This window comes from Xenopus laevis, chromosome 5S (genome assembly GCF_017654675.1).
Source record: "Xenopus laevis strain J_2021 chromosome 5S, Xenopus_laevis_v10.1, whole genome shotgun sequence".
NCBI classification, from domain to species: Eukaryota; Metazoa; Chordata; class Amphibia; order Anura; family Pipidae; genus Xenopus; species Xenopus laevis.
In genome coordinates this window covers 116,143,200-116,163,250 of record NC_054380.1, presented here as the reverse complement: position 1 = coordinate 116,163,250, position 20,051 = coordinate 116,143,200, and the positions used below count along the sequence as shown (strand labels likewise).

Below are 20,051 nucleotides of genomic sequence, written 5' to 3'. Positions count from 1 at the left end.
CCTTTCATGTTTAATTAACACCTCCTCGTGTCTTACATGTTTCAATCACTATCTGCAGGACTGATTGAAGAAATGCCGAACCAAATACAGATTTAAAGCCTCTAATTAGAACTTTCCCACAGGGCCTTAGCAACATCTGTTTCCAGTTTGTGCCAAATTGGGTTTAATCTAATCCAACTCTAAGGGCTCTTACACATGAGCGTTCCGACCTGCGCTCCCCAGCGTTCCGTTTTTTGGCGTTCAGCCGCAGGGGAGCGCAGGAATAGACGCAAGTCATTATTTGAAATGGGGCTGTACTCACTCAGGCGCGTGTAGGTGCCGAACGCAGGATAAATGCAGCATGTTGCGTCTGAACCTGCGTTCGGCGCCTACACGCGCCTGAGTGAGTACAGCCCCATTTCAAATAATGACTTGCGTCTATTCCTGCGCTCCCCTGCGGCTGAACGCCAAAAAACGGAACGCTGGGGAGCGCAGGTCGGAACGCTCATGTGTAAGAGCCCTAAATGCAATTCCCCCATCTATTTGTACGGCACCACAAGAGCACTACAGACTTGTAGAGGAAGGAATACTCTCAATTTCAGACAACAGGGAAATCGTGTCGACCCTTACTCTGTGCAATCAACATTCACATTCAAAATACTAGGCAAGCACGTGCACACGCAAATGGACAACACATAAAAGGAGAACTTTATGCTCGAAAGTTAAAACTATTGCTTGATAAACTGACCAAGACCTAAACATTACAGCTTTTGGATGAGGTTTTAATGTCACATTAACTATAGTATGCCAATGTGCCTTGCGTAATATTTATAAAGAAAATATATTGTTCATAGAAAACCCTGTTATTAATTGTGTTGTGTGTTTTGCTCTTAATGCTTGATAAGTTTTGGAATCAGGCAGACCCCTGAAGGGAAGCTGGGGATGGGGATTGATGGTGGTGAAGACTATGAAATATAAAGTGTTTGGCTGTTCCAGGAAGGGGGTAACAATTGGAGTTGAGCCTGACTGTTTTTCAATAGTGTAGCCAGAAATATATCAGCCAAAGCCATGGCCAATATTACAAATTTACTGACAAATGGTAAATTTGTTATCCACAAGCATCCCACCCCAATCATCCACTCCCCCTGTCTGCCCCCGCCAGCTTTATTACCCTGCCTGCTCACCTAATCTCTGCATTAACTGCACCGTCTACATCACAGAGCTGTGATGTCACTCCCTACTTCACAGCTCCACCCCTTCTGGCTCCCTCCCATGATATCATTGTTCAGCTCCTTTTCTCTGATGGCTGGTATTGCCCTGGACATACAGTGGGAACCCTACAATAAGAAGAGTCAGTACTGGAGTTTGGTATGGTTATAGATCGGCACTTAAAGGAACAGATATCTCCCAAGTCCCCCCTCCATTTTAGTCACTGTCAGGTTAGAGAGCTGCAAAGCAGAAAGTAGTGTTATGGATATTACATTAGACTTCCAGTCACTCCAGCCTTTAAACATTACATTTTTGGTTTAACTAACTATTTTAGAAACATTTTTTTTACACAGCCTATCTATTTACCTTGTTTTTATACTGAACTGTTCCTTTAAGTGTTCAGATAAACTTGGGTCACATTTTATTCATACACATATACCTTGAACATTTTCTAATAAAAAATAAGACTCTTGCTGAAAAGAAATATTCTGTTTGTATGTACTGAACAAACATATAGATTTTTAAAATGTAAGTGAATATTGCCTTTATGGCCCGGAGCCAATGTGGGATTGAGTATGTAGTGAAGGAAGGAGAGTTTTGGGTTCACCGACTGGTGCTGATTTTGCTTTTTAGTGCAAGCTCCGCTGGGCATACAGAAATGCTCTAGGAACTGCTCAGGTGCCATATATATATGCTTTTTGCCATAGTCAACAGAATTACACTGAAAACTGAAATACTGTATATATGTTGCATTTTTCTACTCACATAATTAGTGTATTTGACACACAGAAAAAACTCAAATTATAGATCACGCTAAAGGATGAATGGTAAAGACCATAAAAGCTTTATGAACTAATTCTCACCTTGAGAGTATTCCTAATATTCTACGTAATGCTAAGGGTATAATAAGAATGAATCATAAGAATGAGTTATTCAGCAAATGTATTGAACTGAAAGCTGAAAATGACTGTGAATTAGCACAAAGAGCCAACACATTGCAAGAGCACATTATGGCAAAAGTAAATTTAAAAATACAAAGAGGGAAAGCAGTCCTTTAAGTTTAATTATTATCTCGTGGAGAACGGAGGCGTGAATTCCTGTTAACAACTATTTGAAAATTAGAAAAAGATAGTAAAAGCCCCCGCACTCTCAAATGAATTAAATTAATTATCTAAATTATACCGTGAACTAATCAATTAATAGATATAAAGTGCTTGTGCTAATAAGGAGAACTTGCTTGGTTAATTAAAACCTTCTCATAAGTTTAATCAAATATTAAGCAATTAACAAACAACAAGTTCAGAAAAGCATGGAGTTGCTTTTTCTGTATATTAAAAATAGCTAGTGGCGACTTGTTGATTTATATACTGAGTCTATAGACAATTGATTCAAAATTTCAATAAGTTATAACGTGCAAGTGCTAAATTAATTACAGTCACCGACTGCTTGTGGTTCGAAATAAATAATTTATGCAAGTGCATTATATGATCAAAAGGTAATTCATTAACAAAATTAGTTAAGAAAAAGGAACCAGGACCATCATTCAAGGAAAATTAAGTAGGAAAAGGAAAATAGTGCAGAGGTGGAGAAGTCCCAAAGAAACTGCTGCCTATTATTTTATAAGCCCTGGGATCCCACATGGGGAGAAAGTAGTACACTGAGTACTGTGGTCTTGTGTATTACATAACCTATCTCTTTGAAAGAGCTAAAATATCCTAAAAAAACACAAATCCACCAGTGCCATATAAATAACAGAGAATAAAAGAAATTGAATGTGGTTCCCTGGACCAGGCTATGAGTATTCAAATTCAGTTAAAAAAATTTTTTTAAGTGATCGAACTGGTATTAGGATCTGAGCAACAAATAAAATCAATTATTCTGAAGAGGGGCTCTGCCGAACGCGTTTCGCTAATAAGCTTTGTTAAGGCACTATATACTTATACACTGTTGTTAATAGCTCCTGGACTGGCAAAGGAGGAAAGGACAGAGAGATGTATTACCAGGCCAGTCATTTCCTTTTACAAACACAAGATTTTGATATTATTAACCACAGCAGAATGGATCTTGTACCAAAAAGTGTTTTTATAATACAGATATAGGATCAGTTTTCTGGAAAACCTGTTAACCTGAAAGCTCCGAAATACGGGAAGGCTATTTAAATCAAATAATTCAAATTTTTAAAAGTTATTTCCTTTTTCTCTGTAATAATAAAACAATACCTTGTAATTGATCCCAAATATGATATAATTAATCCTGTGTGATTTTTTTATTCACTGTTTGAATTATTTTTTAGTAGACTTAAGGTATAGAGATCCAAGTTAGGGAAATATTCCTTATCCAGAAAACCAAAGGTCCCGAGCATTCTGGATATCAAGTCCCATACCTGTACTATTTTAAAAGAAAAAAGTGGTCACTCAGTTAATGTGGTATGAAAAGGTTTTTCAAAGGAGACTGGGATCCCTGTTTGCACATCTTTGTTTAATGCACAATTGTGAAATACGACATTATTAAGGACATTTACTACTGATACTGAGACTTGACTTGGCACAACAATTGCTACTGTTTTTAAGATGTGAATATGGCTGCATTTTAGAGTGCAAAGACCCGTGGCTACCCCTGTGAATACAGCATTGCCTTTGTGTTTGGGTCTTTTTATAGTAAATGCCCTTTACAATGTTTCTCGGGAGTAGGCTGTACACATGAGAAATAATTTTATAAATGCAAATATACTCTTTTAAGTTGATATTTATGAGGACTGAATTCATTTAAAATTTCTTGGGCATTAACTTGGGAGTTGATTGATTCATATATTTTTTAAATATTTTATATACTGTATATGATATACAGTACTCAAATTGGCTATGGTAGAGTTAAGGCAGACAGGAGTCAGGGATGCCAAATTGTCAGATGAACAATATTTGCACTGACACTTTATGGCGTATAGCCGTATACTTCAGTCTGATATACACCAAAGGTTGCAAAGTGAAAGCTTTTTAATTAACAGAATATCACTAGGGGGCAGATTTATCAAGGGTTGAAGTGAATTGGAGGGAATTAAAAAAATTTGAAATTCAAAGTAATTTTTTGGATACTTCGACAGTCGAATAGGATACTATGACATCGAATTTACTTTGACTTCGATTCGAAGTAAAAATCGCTCGACTATTCGACCATTCTATAATCGAAGTACTGTCTCTTTAAAAAAACTTCGACTTCAATACTTCGCCAACTTAAACCTGCCGAAGTGCTGTGTTAGCCTAAGGGGACCTGCCTGGGCATATTTCGAAGCTTTTGGGTTTCGAAGGAAAATCTTACGATAAAATCGTATGAATCGTACTATTCGAAGTACGATCTGAGTACGATCGTACTACGATCGGAATACGATCAAACGATGAATAAAATCCTCTGACTTCGAATGTCGAAGGATTCTATTCGATGGTAGAACTTCGAAGTATTTTCCACTTCGAAATTCGACCCTTGATAAATCTGCAAGTGTGGATCTGCAAGTCTTTGAAGTTAAAGTATATTGACTCATAATAATACCTTTTCCCTGTACTGTTTAAGGAAAACCCATGAACCTTAAGCTTTCTGTAAAATATTATCTAATTATATCCCCCAGTGCATCTCCCTTCTCTCCACATGCCACATCCTTCTCCTAATTCTTTTGTCTGGATTCACGTTTATTCCATCATTTATTAATGCCATAGTCCGACAAACCTTTTGTGATCAGGCTGGTACTTTAAAGTACTAAATGTTATATTCTCTGTTCCTTGGCAGGCACTCAGTGTCTCATTTCGGAGGGCACATCACATCTATCACTTGTCTCCAGCCTGTTTCACTCTCTTTAGAACAGTAACTCTGAATGTAATAGCTTTTCATTCCAGGTGGTTTAAGATTAACACTAGCGGAGAATAAAACTGCTGACAGGGCTAAAATTATTATAACATAAATGTCTTTCATTTGCATAATGTATATATATATGCAAGGGCCTAGAGACTAAGAATACTTCTAATTTACCCACATTAAAGGTCAGTGCAATAACATGCAATGCAGCATTTCTGCTCTTTTCCGAAGAGCTTGAAAGGATGGAGACTGCCAATATGGACATCACTTCTTCTGCAAGTGATTGATTATAGCGTTCCAGATCCAACTTCCCATGATAGAATGACAGCTGCAGACTCACCCCTAAGCAGCTCTACTGGAAATATCGTCAGCTTTTCTACATCTGGCATCACTGCATCTCCAGCATTATCATAGGATTCAAATGGTAAATAAGTCACTCAACCACACAGGTTAATATTCTTTTGTTAGAAAGATAAAGTGTCCCTTTTACCCCTCAAATCCATTATCAGGGATAATATACATCAAACAATGAATTTTCATTTTAAGTCAGCAAGAATTTCCATGCCCCTATACAGGGAACTCAAATGGGGCTTAAATGATACTGTTTAGTCTGATTGATATATGTGCCATTTGTTCATTAATATTATGCAATCTGTAGTAGTTATATTTGTTTGAAGAGGACACCTTCTAGTTTTTGCACCTTCTTGCAGCAGGGGTGATTGGGGAATAAGTGGCAGTAGGTTGCAGGTTATATCTGTCACTTTTAGGAGCAGTGGGGCAATTACTTGTATACAATACCTGTATACTGTCTGCACCAGTCAGAATTAATAGGAAAGATTTGAAAAATTTTAAAAAGGGATGCACCGAATCCAGGATTCGGTTCGGGATTCTGCCTTTTTCAGCAGGATTCATATTCAGCCGAATCCTTCTGCCCGGCTGAACCGAATCCAGTCTGGACATATAAATATAAAGTATGTTGGTCCCACCATAAACTGACTATTCTTTGGTCTTACTCAGATAAAGCTAGAAATGTTGCATATATTATAGCAGCAAAATAAAAATATACAAACAATTAGATATATTTCCTTTTAGCATAGATTAAGAGTCACTCACTGATGTGCAGTGGGTCTCCAAACTTCCTTCAATAAGTCCTATCCTGCACAGGTTCCTAGAGTTCTGTAGCCAGTAATCCAATGACTCTCCAGGTCTGCTGCTGCACAATATCTGAGAAGACAAACAAAAGAGACAGACACTGTGTTATGAAGACCATAAAGAAAAACTTTGAAGGACAAGGCTCTTATAAACTTGGGGGAACCTGCTCATCTTTTGTGAAAGAATCACAGTGAATTCCAACATCAGCAACTGGAGTCACATGTTTGTCATAAACTGAAGAAGACACCATGTGTAGCTCCATCTGCCAAATTCCCATCATCATTATCCAGACGCTGCCGTCATGTCCTAAGGAGGAGGCCCCTGTAACCCCCTTTAACTTTAACTATTGGTCTTTTTACGCTACCTACACTTTTTAATAAACCATATGGCTTTCCGTCAGTTTCTGATTAAATATTCTAAAATATTCAGCCATTATCTGTCTATCCCTGCAGAACACTTTCAGGAAACTAGGAAACTAAATACATGATGCTACTATGCCTATTATTATGAATTGATTCATGATTCATCAGTTTACACCTTGCATAGATTTTCCATTTTTTTTCTGTCTCTAAAATACTAGATTTAATTATAGAATTTGAATACATGGTCAGTAGTGTGTTTTGACCCAAGTGGTACAGGATTTTACGGTTTAAGGTTTGACCCCTTGTTTTGGGGCTTAAGCCCATTTGTTTTGTCATGTCATTTTGTCATTTGTTTGGGTGTTTAAATTTAAAGGGAGCTTGTCATCGGAAAACATGTTTTTTCCCCAAAACACATCAGTTAATAGTGCTACTCCAGCAGAACTCTGCACTGAAATCCATTTCTCAAAAGAGCAAACAGATTTTTTTATATTCAATTTTGAAATCTGACATGGGGCTAGACATATTGTCAATTTCCCAGCTGCCCCTGGTCCTGTGACTTGTGCCTGCACTTTAGGAGAGAAATGCTTTCTGGCAGGCTGCTGTTTTTCCTTCTCAATGTAATGGAAGGAGTCTCAGTGGGACATTCGTTTTTACTATTGCGTGTTGTTCTTAGATCTACCAGGCAGCTGTTATCTTGTGTTAGGGAGCTGTTATCTGGTTACCTTCCCATTGTTCTTTTGTTTGGCTGCTGGGGGGGAAAAGGGAGGGGGTGATATCACTCCAACTTGCAGTACAGCAGTAAAGAGTGATTGAAGTTTATCAGAGCACAAGTCACATGACTTGGGGCAGCTGGGAAATTGACAATATGTCTAGCCCCATGTCAGATTTCAAAACTGAATATAAAAAAATCTGTTTGCTCTTTTGAGAAACGGATTTCAGTGCAGAATTCTGCTGGAGCAGCACTATTAACTGATTCATTTTGAAAAAAATTTTTTTCCCCATGACAGTAACCCTTTAAAGCTAAATTGTAGGTGAAGGTGAGACTTTATCAAGAGGCACACATAGAAGAGAAAGCAGAGGTGCCTTTTGTGGGTGGATCAATAATGATATGTAGATAGTAGAGTTTGCACCTTGTAGTGTTTCTCCCATTGCTGTGGGTGCAGCACCTGTAGATACGTGAGCATTAGGTACAAGGTACTGCTGAGCCAGCTAAGTATTATGAATAATTGACTGGACAAAACTTCATAGCGTAGAAATGTTGCTATGCAGACGTTGTAAATCAACCCAGTTTAACTGAAAAATCCCTAATATATGTATGTATATCATTTACTTTATGTACCGGAAGAGATAATTAAAGAGTGCACTCAATGCATTTGCCAGAGCACAATAGAGCAGATGTGCCAATACAGAAGAGACTACTTAGTGCCTCATGTATATTTCAGAGAAATAACTAATCTCAGTGTTATTTCCAAATCAGACCTCTGCACACTCAGACACGGAACCTCTGCTAATTCAATTACCCAGTCTAATTATCGTTTAATAGAATGAAAACAAGCTCTGGAAGGATGGACTGTAGCAGTGGTAACAAGCAATGACACACTATCTGAATTCACAGCCAGGATTAAGATGCAGCCCACATAGAGACCACCAGGGATAGACATCTCTTTTATCAGGAGAGCCGTCTGACTACAAATCTAAGTTTTAAATTGGAATTAAGCAAACTATTCTAGAATGTTATTTAGAGGCTGGATGACATAGAGCAGTGATCCCCAACCAGTAGCTCGTGAGCAACATGTTGCTCCCCAACCCCTTGGATGTTGCTCCCAGTGGCTTCAAAGTAGGTGCTTATTTTTGAATTTCTGGCTTGGAGGCACATTTTGGTTGCATAAAAACCAGTTGTATTGCCAAATAGAGATTTCTGTAGGTTGCCAGTTCACATAGGGACTACCAAAAGGCCAATCACAGCCCTTCGTTGGCATCCTCAGGAACTATTTTCATGCTTATGTTGCTCCTCAACCCTTCTTACATTTAAATGTGGCTCACGGGTGAAAAAGGTTGGGGATCCCTGACATAGAGAATTAGCTATATATATATGATATACAGGTATGGGTTTGTTCTGCCTCCAATAAGGATTGATTATATCTTAGTTGGGATCAAGAACATGGTTTCTGGATATCAGGTTTTTAGAAAACGGGTCTCACGCCTGTATGACAAATTTTTATTCATTGCTTTGTTAAAGGGATACTGTCATGGGAAAAAAATGTTTTTTCAAAATGAATCGGTTAATAGTGCTGCTCCAGCAGAATTCTGCACTGAAATCCATTTCTCAAAAGAGCAAACAGATTTTTTTATATTCAATTTTGAAATCTGACATGGGGCTAGACATATTGTCAATTTCCCAGCTGCCCCAAGTCATGTGACTTGTGCTCTGATAAACTTCAATCACTCTTTACTGCTGTACTGAAAGTTGGAGTGATATCACCCCCCTCCCTTTTCCTCTCCAGGAGCCAAACAAAAGAACAATGGGAAGGTAACCAGATAGCAGCTCCCTAACACAAGATATCAGCTGCTTGGTAGATCTAAGAACAGCACTCAATAGTAAAAATCCATGTCCCACTGAGACACATTCAGTTACATTGAGAAGGAAAAACAGCAGCCTGCCAAAAAGCATTTCTCTCCTAAAGTGCAGGCACAAGTCACATGACCAGGGGCAGCTGGGAAATTGACAAAATGTCTAGCCCCATGTCAGATTTCAAAATTGAATATAAAAAAATCTGTTTGCTCTTTTGAGAAATGGATTTCAGTGCAGAATTCTGCTGGAGCAGCACTATTAACTGATTCATTTTGAAAAAAATTTTTTTTTCCATGACAGTATCCCATTAAGTTACAGTGAAAGAACAATTTATACTTACTTTTTTACAAGCTGTGATAGAGCTGCCTAAATTACTGGTAGAAGGGTCCATAGTACTGCTGCATCCACTGCTCCCATAGTTGTCCAATGGTCCATACATTGCAGCCATATCCAGGTTACTAATAAGAGATCATATAAAGAAGACATAAGCACAGTCCTTCCTGAATACTGTTCCAACTAAGTGTCACCACTTTGCTAATTACAACATGCTATCAGACAAATTACTATGTGTCTCATGAAGGTATGCATTTCCATTTCTCTACCTATATGCATTGGGTGAGGTATTGTATTTCTTAGTTAAATAATTTGGTGAAATATTACAGTATTGCTTATATAGATTCTTTTTAGACTCCTTGGAATAATATGCTAAATCAGATAATTTTGCTGACCATGGGGCTTACATTACAACAGGAATAAAGAGAGTCTATTACTGCATCCAATGGCAGGACTGCAATTAGAAACCTACTTATCATTGGGTCCTGTAGTTTGTAGTGAATAAAATATTTATTTTCTGCATTCCATCCCAGCACTGGCTGCATCCCCACAGTTGCAATGGAAGCCCTTTGCGAAGGAATCACAAACAGTAGCTCTTGCAGGAAGGCAGGTCCAGACTGAGAATTAAAGTAGGCCCTGGCATTTCAGGTACACAGAGGCCCAATCAGCCCACATAGAGGCCCAAACAGCCCCCACCAGCCCACTAAATACTGACTTTCTATGGGACCTTATAGCAGCCCCTCTGGCATTTGCCAGAACCCACAGATTGCCAGTCCGGTCCTGCTGGAAGAAGTTGTCTAGGATTTGGTTGGACACTGATTTTCTTTTATACAGCATGCAGCAGAAGAAACACAGAGGAGAGCTAAACTACAGTACAGTACAATAGCTTTAGAAATTAGAAGATAGAAGGACTTTCTACTGTCACAGTAAGGACCTTTAACCTTGGTCTGTCCACTTGATGGTTGTTCAGAAACACCAGGAGAGTCAGGGGCTGAGGGTTACTGGTCTACAAGAAGAAAGCTAAACTGCTCAGTCATACAGCACTGCAATATCACTGGTTGAAGGCAAACTACACAATTAAACCTTATATAAAGATATCTAAGCAGAGAGAGTAAGCTAAATATAAAAAGTAATAGTCTGTGCTACAAAAATTGCAAGTTAAGAACAAACAAGCAATAGCTGCTAAACAAACATCTCTCTTAATTATGTTTGAAAGTACAAAAAGCCAATGCTTTTGTCTCATCCAAGAATCACATCTCTCTCTCTCTCTCTCTCTCTCTCTCTCTCTCTCTCTCTCTCTCTCTCTCTCTATCTCTCTCTCTCTCTCTGAGCTGAAATGTGGGGGGATAACTGGGCCCCCACGATGCACTTCACAACATATACAATTTTTCTCAGGGCGAGAAGTTCAGACATCTTTAATCTCCCAATACAGGTATGGGACCTGTTATCCAGAATGCTCAGGACATGGGGTTTTCCAGATAATTGATCTTTCTGTAATTTGGATCTTCATGCCTTAAGTCCAGAAAATCATGTAAACATGAAATAAACCCAAAAAGCTGGTGTTGCTTCCAATAAGGATTAATTATATCTTAGTTGGGATAAAGTACAAGGTACTATTTTATTATTACAGAGAAAGTTTTTTTTAAAAAACTTGGAATATTTGGATAAAATGGAGTCTATGGGAGATGGCCTTTCGGTAATTTGGAAATTTCTGGATAACCGGTTCCCGGATAATGGATCCCATACCTGTACTTTCTAACAGAAGACTGTTCAGTGTTCATGTATAGACAATAAACAACAACTAATGTCTTAACAGAAATATGCAAAGAAAGGGGCACCATGGCCCAGCAAGAGGGAACAAAGAGACATTAAGGGGCAAATTCACTAAAGCGCGAAGCGGCTAACGCTAGAGCAAATTCGTCAGCGTGACGTCAATTTGTTACTTCGCCGATTTACTAACGGGTGCTGACGTAAATTCGCTAGCGTGCACCCTTACGCCAGGCGAAGTTGCGCTATGGTGAAGGGACGTAACTACGCTAATTCACTAACGTGCGCATTTTACTGAACGTTACCTCTTGCGCCAGACTTGCCTTCTCCACCTCAGACCAAGTGAAGTGCAATAGAATAGATAGGGCTTGCTTCAAAAAAAGCTTGCTTCAAAAAACGCTAGCGTCTTTTAGTTTTTTAAAGGTGATAGGCTGAAAAAGATTTTTTTGGGGGAACCCTCCTTCCCCCCTACATGGCACATAAACTATACAGTGGGCACATGTATAGGGCAAAATAACAACTCTATTTTATTTTATGAAGCTTTCCCAGCTTGTGTAGTGTAATGTATTTGCTGCAACATATACGTCCATTGTACTTTAACTTGGCGCCGTATGCAAATTGGGCATCGCTAGTGTAACTTCGCTTTGCTTGATGAAGTAACACTAGCGCAACTTCGCTACCTTTCGCCTCCCTGAGTGCAACTTTGGATTTTAGTGAATTAGCGGCGCCCTGGCGAAGTGTGGCGAAGCCAACGCTGGCGCAACTTCGAAGGTAAGTAAATTTGCCCCTAGGACTGAAGCATCACCCTTCCCACTCATCTCTTCATTTCCTTTCATTTCAAAATAAATAAGTATACACTATGCCACAACCAATGTATGCAATGATTTATGATCAATGGCTGAATTGAGTTTCATTTATTGGTATCCAGCCTTAGGCAGTAGGAGGGTTAAAACAACTTTAACTACTTCATATTCCTCATTCCAAATCCCACTGTCATCTTCTCGCTGGTGTTTTATATTTTGGCTAATTAGAGATCTATATGTATTGAGAATTGGTTGGTACAGTAGTTTCATTTTTGCTGCCAAATTCCCAGAGCTGCACTTGAGGACATCACTAAAAGTCAACAAAGAGGCAGCAACAGAAGAGTTTTTTTTCACAGCTCTATTGTGTGGTGCTGCTTCTAATTTTGCCTGCACATTTTTTCTGTGATTAATCCAGTCCTTTGGGAAAACATAGCCAGTGTACATTAAAGGACATGCTTACTTGAAATCAGGTGAATTCATTAAAATGACTGAACCTTTTTATTGTCTCATTTGTGCACAAGGCAAACTCAGCATCCCGACCTGATGCTACAGATGGTCCATGGAGACTGAGCTGAGAAACTTTGCTCCGTTGGAAAATATTTTTAAAAACAATTTAGTGCCGGATAATGAGGTTGGACGTTCTAGGAGCTGACAGCCTTAGTGTTCATTTCTGAAGAGACTAATGGGCCAGAGGCAAGGAGAAAGGCAAGCTTTGCCTTTGCTTCATTTGCCCAAGCAGAATAGGTCTCTACAGTCCACTGAGAAGCTTCTACATAAATAAACCCCTCTCTTCCCCCAGCTACAGCTCATTATACAAAAGCTTCTCAGTAGACTGTTGCTTTGTTTGCCTTTGCTCTTTGGGATCAGGAAGTAGAATGTGACTTTAGTTTCATTTTCAGATTTTTCAACATTGGTTCAATAAATAATTGTTTAGTGCAAGAAATAACAAAAGCATAGATATGTCCAAATTAAAAGGCAAATTAATAGGCAACATGTATGTTCACCACAAGCCTTATTTATTGAACCAATGTTGAAAATTGTGGTCATATATATAGATATCTGCTCGGCAGACTCGCGGACCACATCGACGAACCAAAAATGTCCTCGATCTGATGGGATTTTTTAGCCTGCTGATTGAAATCTGGCCGACTTTCATCCAGATATCGATCGGGGAAGCCAGTTGGAGGGCCCCATACACTGTCCAATGGCGGCGACTTCTATCGGCCCGTGGAAGGGCTTTGTTAGGCTGTGCTGGTGAAAGAACTGATGCAGAGTTTTGCTTCTTAAGAATGAATTAATGGAACTTACATGGATCCAAAACTAGTTTAAACCCCAAGAAGACAAAAAGTCTTTGTCCTTGACTTAAAGGGGAACTCCACACAAATATAACTTAAGCTTTTTGAAAAGTAAACATAATTTCAAGCAACTTTGCAATATATATCAGTTAAAAAATATGCAGACTTTTCATGACTTTTAATGGTTTTGAACTGTTCCCTAAGCCTAGCCCCCTGCTCTCCTGCTGATCTCTCTGACTACTTTGCTGAGCTGGCTGACTACTGTTACTTTGTATTAACAGCCATCTGTCCTCAGCCTTTATCCTCCAAACCCCACAATTCCCTGCACACATGATTTCAATAAGGATAGGAACATCACAGTGCAATGCATTGTGGGTTATGTAGTTCCTGCATGCTGTCTGTAAGCTGTGGAGAAGTTTTTACAATTTGTAACATCAGTGTTCAGTCCCTCGTTCCCTGCCAGGATTTCAAATGATGCAGAAAGAGAAAAACTGTTAAACAGCTGGATTTCAGCATAGAAATGTAATTTATTCATACTACTGTTCAGACTAAAAGAGTAACAGATGTTAAAGGCTGTAGTTATCTGCACAAATTGAGCTAGGCAAAGTTACGGCATAAGTCTAATAACTGCTCTCATTACACATTTAATGGAGGATCCTGTACTGCTTTCTTGTTTTAAGGATGATCATAACAAAGTTAACACAATCCGTTACAAGTAAGTGTTGTACTTGTTACTATTCACTATCTGTTCTCTAAAAGCAAGATATCAAACCCTAGTTTCCATAATACTGCCCAGGTACATCCCTACCTTTATGCTTATATATAGTCAATATTGCGGTAAGGGTCAAAAAGCCCTTCCATATATTATTTAGCTATGCCATGTCTAGGTTTCTGACTGGGCTATGCAATGCTCTGAAAAATGTATCTATGTAATATATTCAGGTTAGACCAGACCAGTAACTACTGGGCTCATTTAAGTGCAGTGAGCAAAGTACAATTTTACCATTTTATTTTGCATAATGCAGCAGGTTTTCCCAGAATTCCAGCATTGTTGGGGTGTGGTGTATGATGCAACTGAGCTTGATGTGTCAAAATTAACACAATTCCGCTTACACTTCACGTGTCCTAATTATTTAGACGCAAAACTGCTGAACCAATCAACACACAGCGATGAAGGAGCCCTGGAGCTGTCATTTGGCCTGTAAGTGGTGGTAGCTCCAGGTTTCCTCTGTGGCAATAGGCACAACTGTTCTCAGAGCAGAGCACACTATACACAAATGCAAAAAGTGTATTTTGTGGGGTTTTACATGTAATTCGCTGCTGGGAAATTTGCACAAATGCAACTGTGGCTGCAGGCATAAATGATCTCTGTGGTGTCTATGTGGTGCCACAGGTCCACAACAATCTATTATGCACAAAGCCATTCTCATTCCCTTTCTGCCAAAAAGGCTTTCTTTTGGTTTCTGGTCCAGTGGCACAAGAAATATTAAAAAAATATACCCTTTATTCTTTAAAGCTCTACATTCTTCTGCTTCTCTTTTTCTCTGTTCTAAGTTCCCAGTACACTCTACCCCTGTCCTTAGGCTCAGTAAAATATATCAATAGCAATCAATTCAACACTATAAGTAGTACACAAAGCTATTCACCCTTAAACCTTTGAAACTCTGTTTCTGCATTAACCTTGTTCTCAAGCCTACTTAGAAAGGAGGGGATTGTTTTAGCAGCATTCCTGAGGCTCACTATGCTCATAAATGACAAAAGCACTTGATTCCCTCAATCTTTTTGTTTTTATATAGCTCCTCTACCTTACAAACAGTGAGCTTCTTGGGGACGGGACATGTTACAGCTGTGTTTTCTTATTATTATGCATTTAATTAACTTGTAATGACTGAAAAGTGTGCTTTTATGCAATGGTTGTACACCTTGCCATCTTTCCATATTAATACATTGGGCATAAATGATTGGTCCTTACCCAATGCCATATGTAATGTATCTATGAACACCTGCACTTATCTGTCATTTCCTAGATGGACATTTCAGTGTGGTTCATTGGTTCACAAGTGGGCACATGAAGGCAAATATGTTTGGTTATTAGGTTCTTTTTGTCTCTCTCACTATGAAAATGAGTTCTAGATATCAATTTCCCCTAATAGCCCTGCCAAGAAATGCTGTTTTTGGGGGGGTTCAAGAATGACCAACTATTCCAACTTCTCTTATTTGTAGAGGCCCAATAAAGAATCAATTGTGTAGAGAAGGAAAATAAAGAAGATCTCTTTTACCCAACAGATGTATGTCCTTTCCATAATTTGCAGTGGAGTATTTTAGGATTTATGTGTTAATCATTCTTTCCACAAAATATGCCTCTAGGCGTGGCACCCATCAGGCCTGTTCAAACCGTAACATTTGGCTGATAGAAAACCTGGAGTTCTGCGGATATATTCTCCTGGGCCTTACCTGTTGAGCCACCATTTTGCAGTCAAGTAGATTCAAGGCAGATAATAAGAAAACATCCTTGCAATCCTACATGAAACCTTCATTTAAAAAAACAACAATTTACTAGAAGGGAAATGACTGGCGGCATCGTTTGAGAACCATCTGGGACATGTGAATCCCCTCATTATGTATAGAAAACTAAGAGCAACATTGATTTTCTTCTGCTGAACCATTGTTTGGGCCTTGCGGGGATTCATTCTTTTGATCAGCTATTAACAGATTTCCAGATCTAACAGTCAGATTATTTATCTTATTCTCACAGTCAATATTCAATTTGGATGAAAGCCTAAGAAGAATGCAAGACATATCTGTGCATCAGGAGATGACCGGAATGGTTAAGTTAGATCTAGTATTCTTCACAAATACAATTTCTTTTTACCTGACTGATTTACGTGTCCAAACAAATGTTATTTATTGAATTTATAGTGCTAGAATTTACCATTCCTGTGTATAGATCTCCCATCATGGCTTTTTTTTCTACAGTTCCCAAGGAAAGTTAAAACTTGACATCACGTTTCCCATGCTGACCTTTATATTTCTAGCAAGAAAGACAGAAATCCTATTTAATCCTTCATCTTCATTCCTGCTCAGGACATATTCAATACCCATTGCTTTTAAGGGTGTTATTCTATACAACCTTATGTTATATTAATTATTTCTCGTTACAGTTGAGATGCTAGGCCAGGATGTCTCCCGTCCCCACTACCAACGCCAAAAGTATGGATTTTTTGCTGGTAATTTCACTCTGGTGCTTGTCATTATGTAACCACAGTAGCAGTGTCAGCATGCCGGTGTGTAACTGTGTTTATAAATGTCTGTGTTTGAAAATGGGAAACTGGGAAGATATATACTGTTACCACTGTCAAAGGTTCATTCCTTATAACCTGTGTGTGAGCAGGGGTGATCCTGGCAGCAGCCTAGATGCCGCCCCCCTCACCCTTTCTATGATTAAAACAGCATTGGAGCGGATCATAGGAGGTCAATATCAATAGCGCTCTCTGCAGTAGAGGAGTGGAATATCCGGGTTAAAACCCCAAAACTCGGTCTTAAAGTAACAAGAGTCAACGTTTTGCCTCCCCTTGAAACTGGCCACTCGCTGCCACATGAGGCAAAGTTCTCATTATGCATCATTGCAGGAGTGGCCCTGTGCATTTGTCCGTGTGTGTTTGGAGTAATACAGCTTGATAATAGGTGGGGACTTTTTTCTTTTGTAGACATGCATTGCCATTTTTTTGGGAAATATGATAGCATGTCATACTAAGAAGCAGGTCAAAGCACTTATCAGCAGCACACAGTAGATTTGCACAAACGTGAAATTTATTGTATCAAAACATTTTAAACAGGGCAATTAGTGATGGGGGAATTTGCTCAGTTTCGCTTCGCTAAAAAATTTGCGAATTTCGTGCGAAATTCTGATAACTGCTTTGACTGAATTACTTGACCCTGAAACCCTGTGTTCAAGGTTTTAAGCTTTCCACCTCGGTCTCTCAATACTAAGAAGCAGGGTCAGACTGGCCAATTGCGCACATGGTAAATCTCCTACACATACTTACCAGGTGCATGCAGTCCTCAGTGCCGATAGGGACAGAAGAAGCGTGTGAGCATGTGCGCTTGCGCATGGGAGGGGGGGCAGAGCGGAATGACGTGGCCGGCATAGGGGCGCCAGAGTTAGAAATCCAGCCTTGTATGTATATCATTAACCCTTTGTGCAAAGTGATTATAACTCTAATTTGGTTACTGTCTCTTTAAATAACCCTTTGCAATCCAGGGCCCTAAATCCCTTTTGCGTATGAAAAGTACTGTGAACTGGGATTTACAACTCAGTGCCTCCACCTAGGGGATTTCCACTAGGAAAAATAAAACCCACACAGTTTGCAATAAAACAAATATAAACTTTATAACTGTAAATGCAAATCACTCAATATGACTTTGCTCTGGGGAACCTGTGTGGACTATAAACCCCTGGCACAGTCTCTCAATGCCACAGTCCCACACACCACATCGGGTGGATACATGTAGAATAAATCCAGTCAATGTCCCTTCCCCAAGAGTTATTATGTCCCCAGGTAGCGCTACCTGCCCCAAGATACTTTTCCGTTTGAAAGTAGTAGCCGCTCTCACATGGCAAGTACACGAGCAAGACCTGTCCTCACCCTGGGGAATCGCATAGTGGCCAAAGCATCCACAGACAGCACAAAGCAGCCCTTTCAAGCTCTTCTTGATTAGTCTTTTCAAGCAGCACTGTCACTTTCCATAGATCTTGATCTCTATGGCTGCTGCTGCAGGGGTTCTTTTTTAAGCTCTGTCTGTAACCCTCTACATTTGGCTCCAAAGTCAGGCACTCCCCTTCTCCCAGGGATGCACTGGGGCGCCCAGTAAATCAGATGGCTCTCTGTCTGTAACTGGGTTGGATGATGTCACAGACAGAAAAACGGGGGAAGGATTTGTCTGATCCCCTACAGATCAGATTTGTCTGATCCCCGGTCGGAGTCTGGGTGGGGGGAGTGGGCAGAGTCAGGGCTGGAAAGTGGGCAGAGGTGGGAAGGGGGTTGGGAGGATGAGGATTGGAGTGCCCTGGGTCCCTCTGAAGTATGGGCACAAGGAGTGGAAAATATTACTTTAATATTATATTGATTATGAGAGAATTTACTGTATATTACTTTACTTAAGAAACATCTGTTTCTTATGTAATTTAAGAGAATAAATATCCAAATTAAAAGCATGAAACAGGAGGGTGATATAAACAAGCTGTTTGTTGACAGTGTCCTGAGAGCTACTGATCACCAGCTAAAGGTCTACTGGTAGACCTTTAGGGCACCCCTGCCTTACACTTTACATATAGAAAAGTTGACATTTTATCAAATTAATTCTGCTTGTGTGCCTGTGTATACTTGGGACTTCTTATCTAGAATGCTTGGGACCTGGGGTTTTCTAGATAATGGCTCTTTGTGTAATTTGGATCTCCATAACTTTATTTCAATTATTTAAACATTAAATAAACCTGATAGGCTGGTTTTGCGTCCAATAAGGATAAATTAAATCTTAGTTGGGATCAAGTACAAGGTATTGTCAGGCCCAGATTTCTGGAAGGCCACAAAGGTCCAGGCCTAAGGCAGCAGAATTTTAGGAGGGCAGCATGCCACCCAACTACACCTGCATAGGTTTGGAAGCACTAGGGATTCACAGGAGATACAATAGTTTTTAAAATTTCCTGTTCATCAATCCCCAGTACTCTAGACTCGAAGCAGGAAATTTGCACATGTCTGTGCACAAAAGAAGGGGAGGGGATGGGGGTCAATGAACGGCAGTGGCCCTAGGGGTGCGTGCTATGTAAATCCGGCACTGGGTATTGTTTTATTATTACAGAGAAAAATGAAATTACTTTTAAAAATTAAAATGTCAATTATTTCATTAAGATGAAGTCTTTGGGAGATAACTTTCCTGGATAATGGGTTTCTGGATAATGGGTTTCCAGGTTGCGAATCTCCTTTCTGCACAAGATGACCTACATTACTACAGCTGTACTGTAATTGGCATGAAAAAATTTAAAATATTCTGTAATAAATATTGGAAAGTTGCTAAAATCAATATTTTCTAGTGCTTGTTATATCTTGGACCTAGAATCATTTATACGTTAGAAGCCAATTACAGTCTACATTACACGTTCATACTTTATTTTATTTAGGGCAGGGAGTACATCCACAACAGCTGGAAAGGATATAGCAATTTTGGAGCACCGTTAGCCATTACTGTGTATGGGTATGGGATTGGGATATATAAAATATTTGTTACTGTGAATAATCCTTCATCTGCCTTATAGACCAGGAACATTAAGAGGACATTTCTTTCTTTTATTCATGGAATTTCCTAGCCAGGAACTGCTTAATTCTATTCAGAGTGTTTATGGCTGTACATAAATGTCAATGTACAATACTACTTTTGGCATTTGGGTGGGTTTCTCATCTGTGACCAACAAATATAACAAGACACCCATTTCCAGCAGTGGTGAATTCAGGCTCCCACAATCCCCCACAGCAGATTTAGCATTAATGTTCTTTCACTGAACTGGACAATGACATTTGTTATGGAAGACATTTGGAATCACCATTTTGCCATTTTAGGTAGAAAAAGGACTTTAGCATTAGATTGATGACATTCACGAGTATGATATTCCATTTCAGGGAACATGCCATATTCACTGAATGGCCTTAAATCCATCATCGTTGCATAAATGCCTTTACAT

General features: G+C 39.3%; 1 protein-coding gene across 2 annotated transcripts in view; it reads right to left on the bottom strand.

The window, feature by feature from the left end:
- sphkap.S (SPHK1 interactor, AKAP domain containing S homeolog) overlaps positions 1-20,051 on the bottom strand; it is a 106,806-nt gene that overhangs the window by 63,773 nt on the left and 22,982 nt on the right. For both annotated transcript variants that reach the window (XM_041564997.1, XM_041564998.1), the window contains exons 2-3: positions 9,458-9,575; positions 6,145-6,255 (exon numbers count right to left, since the gene is read on the bottom strand). In XM_041564997.1, the coding sequence (XP_041420931.1) occupies positions 6,145-6,255; positions 9,458-9,575 (229 nt within the window). The remainder of the gene's footprint in view (positions 1-6,144; positions 6,256-9,457; positions 9,576-20,051) is intronic.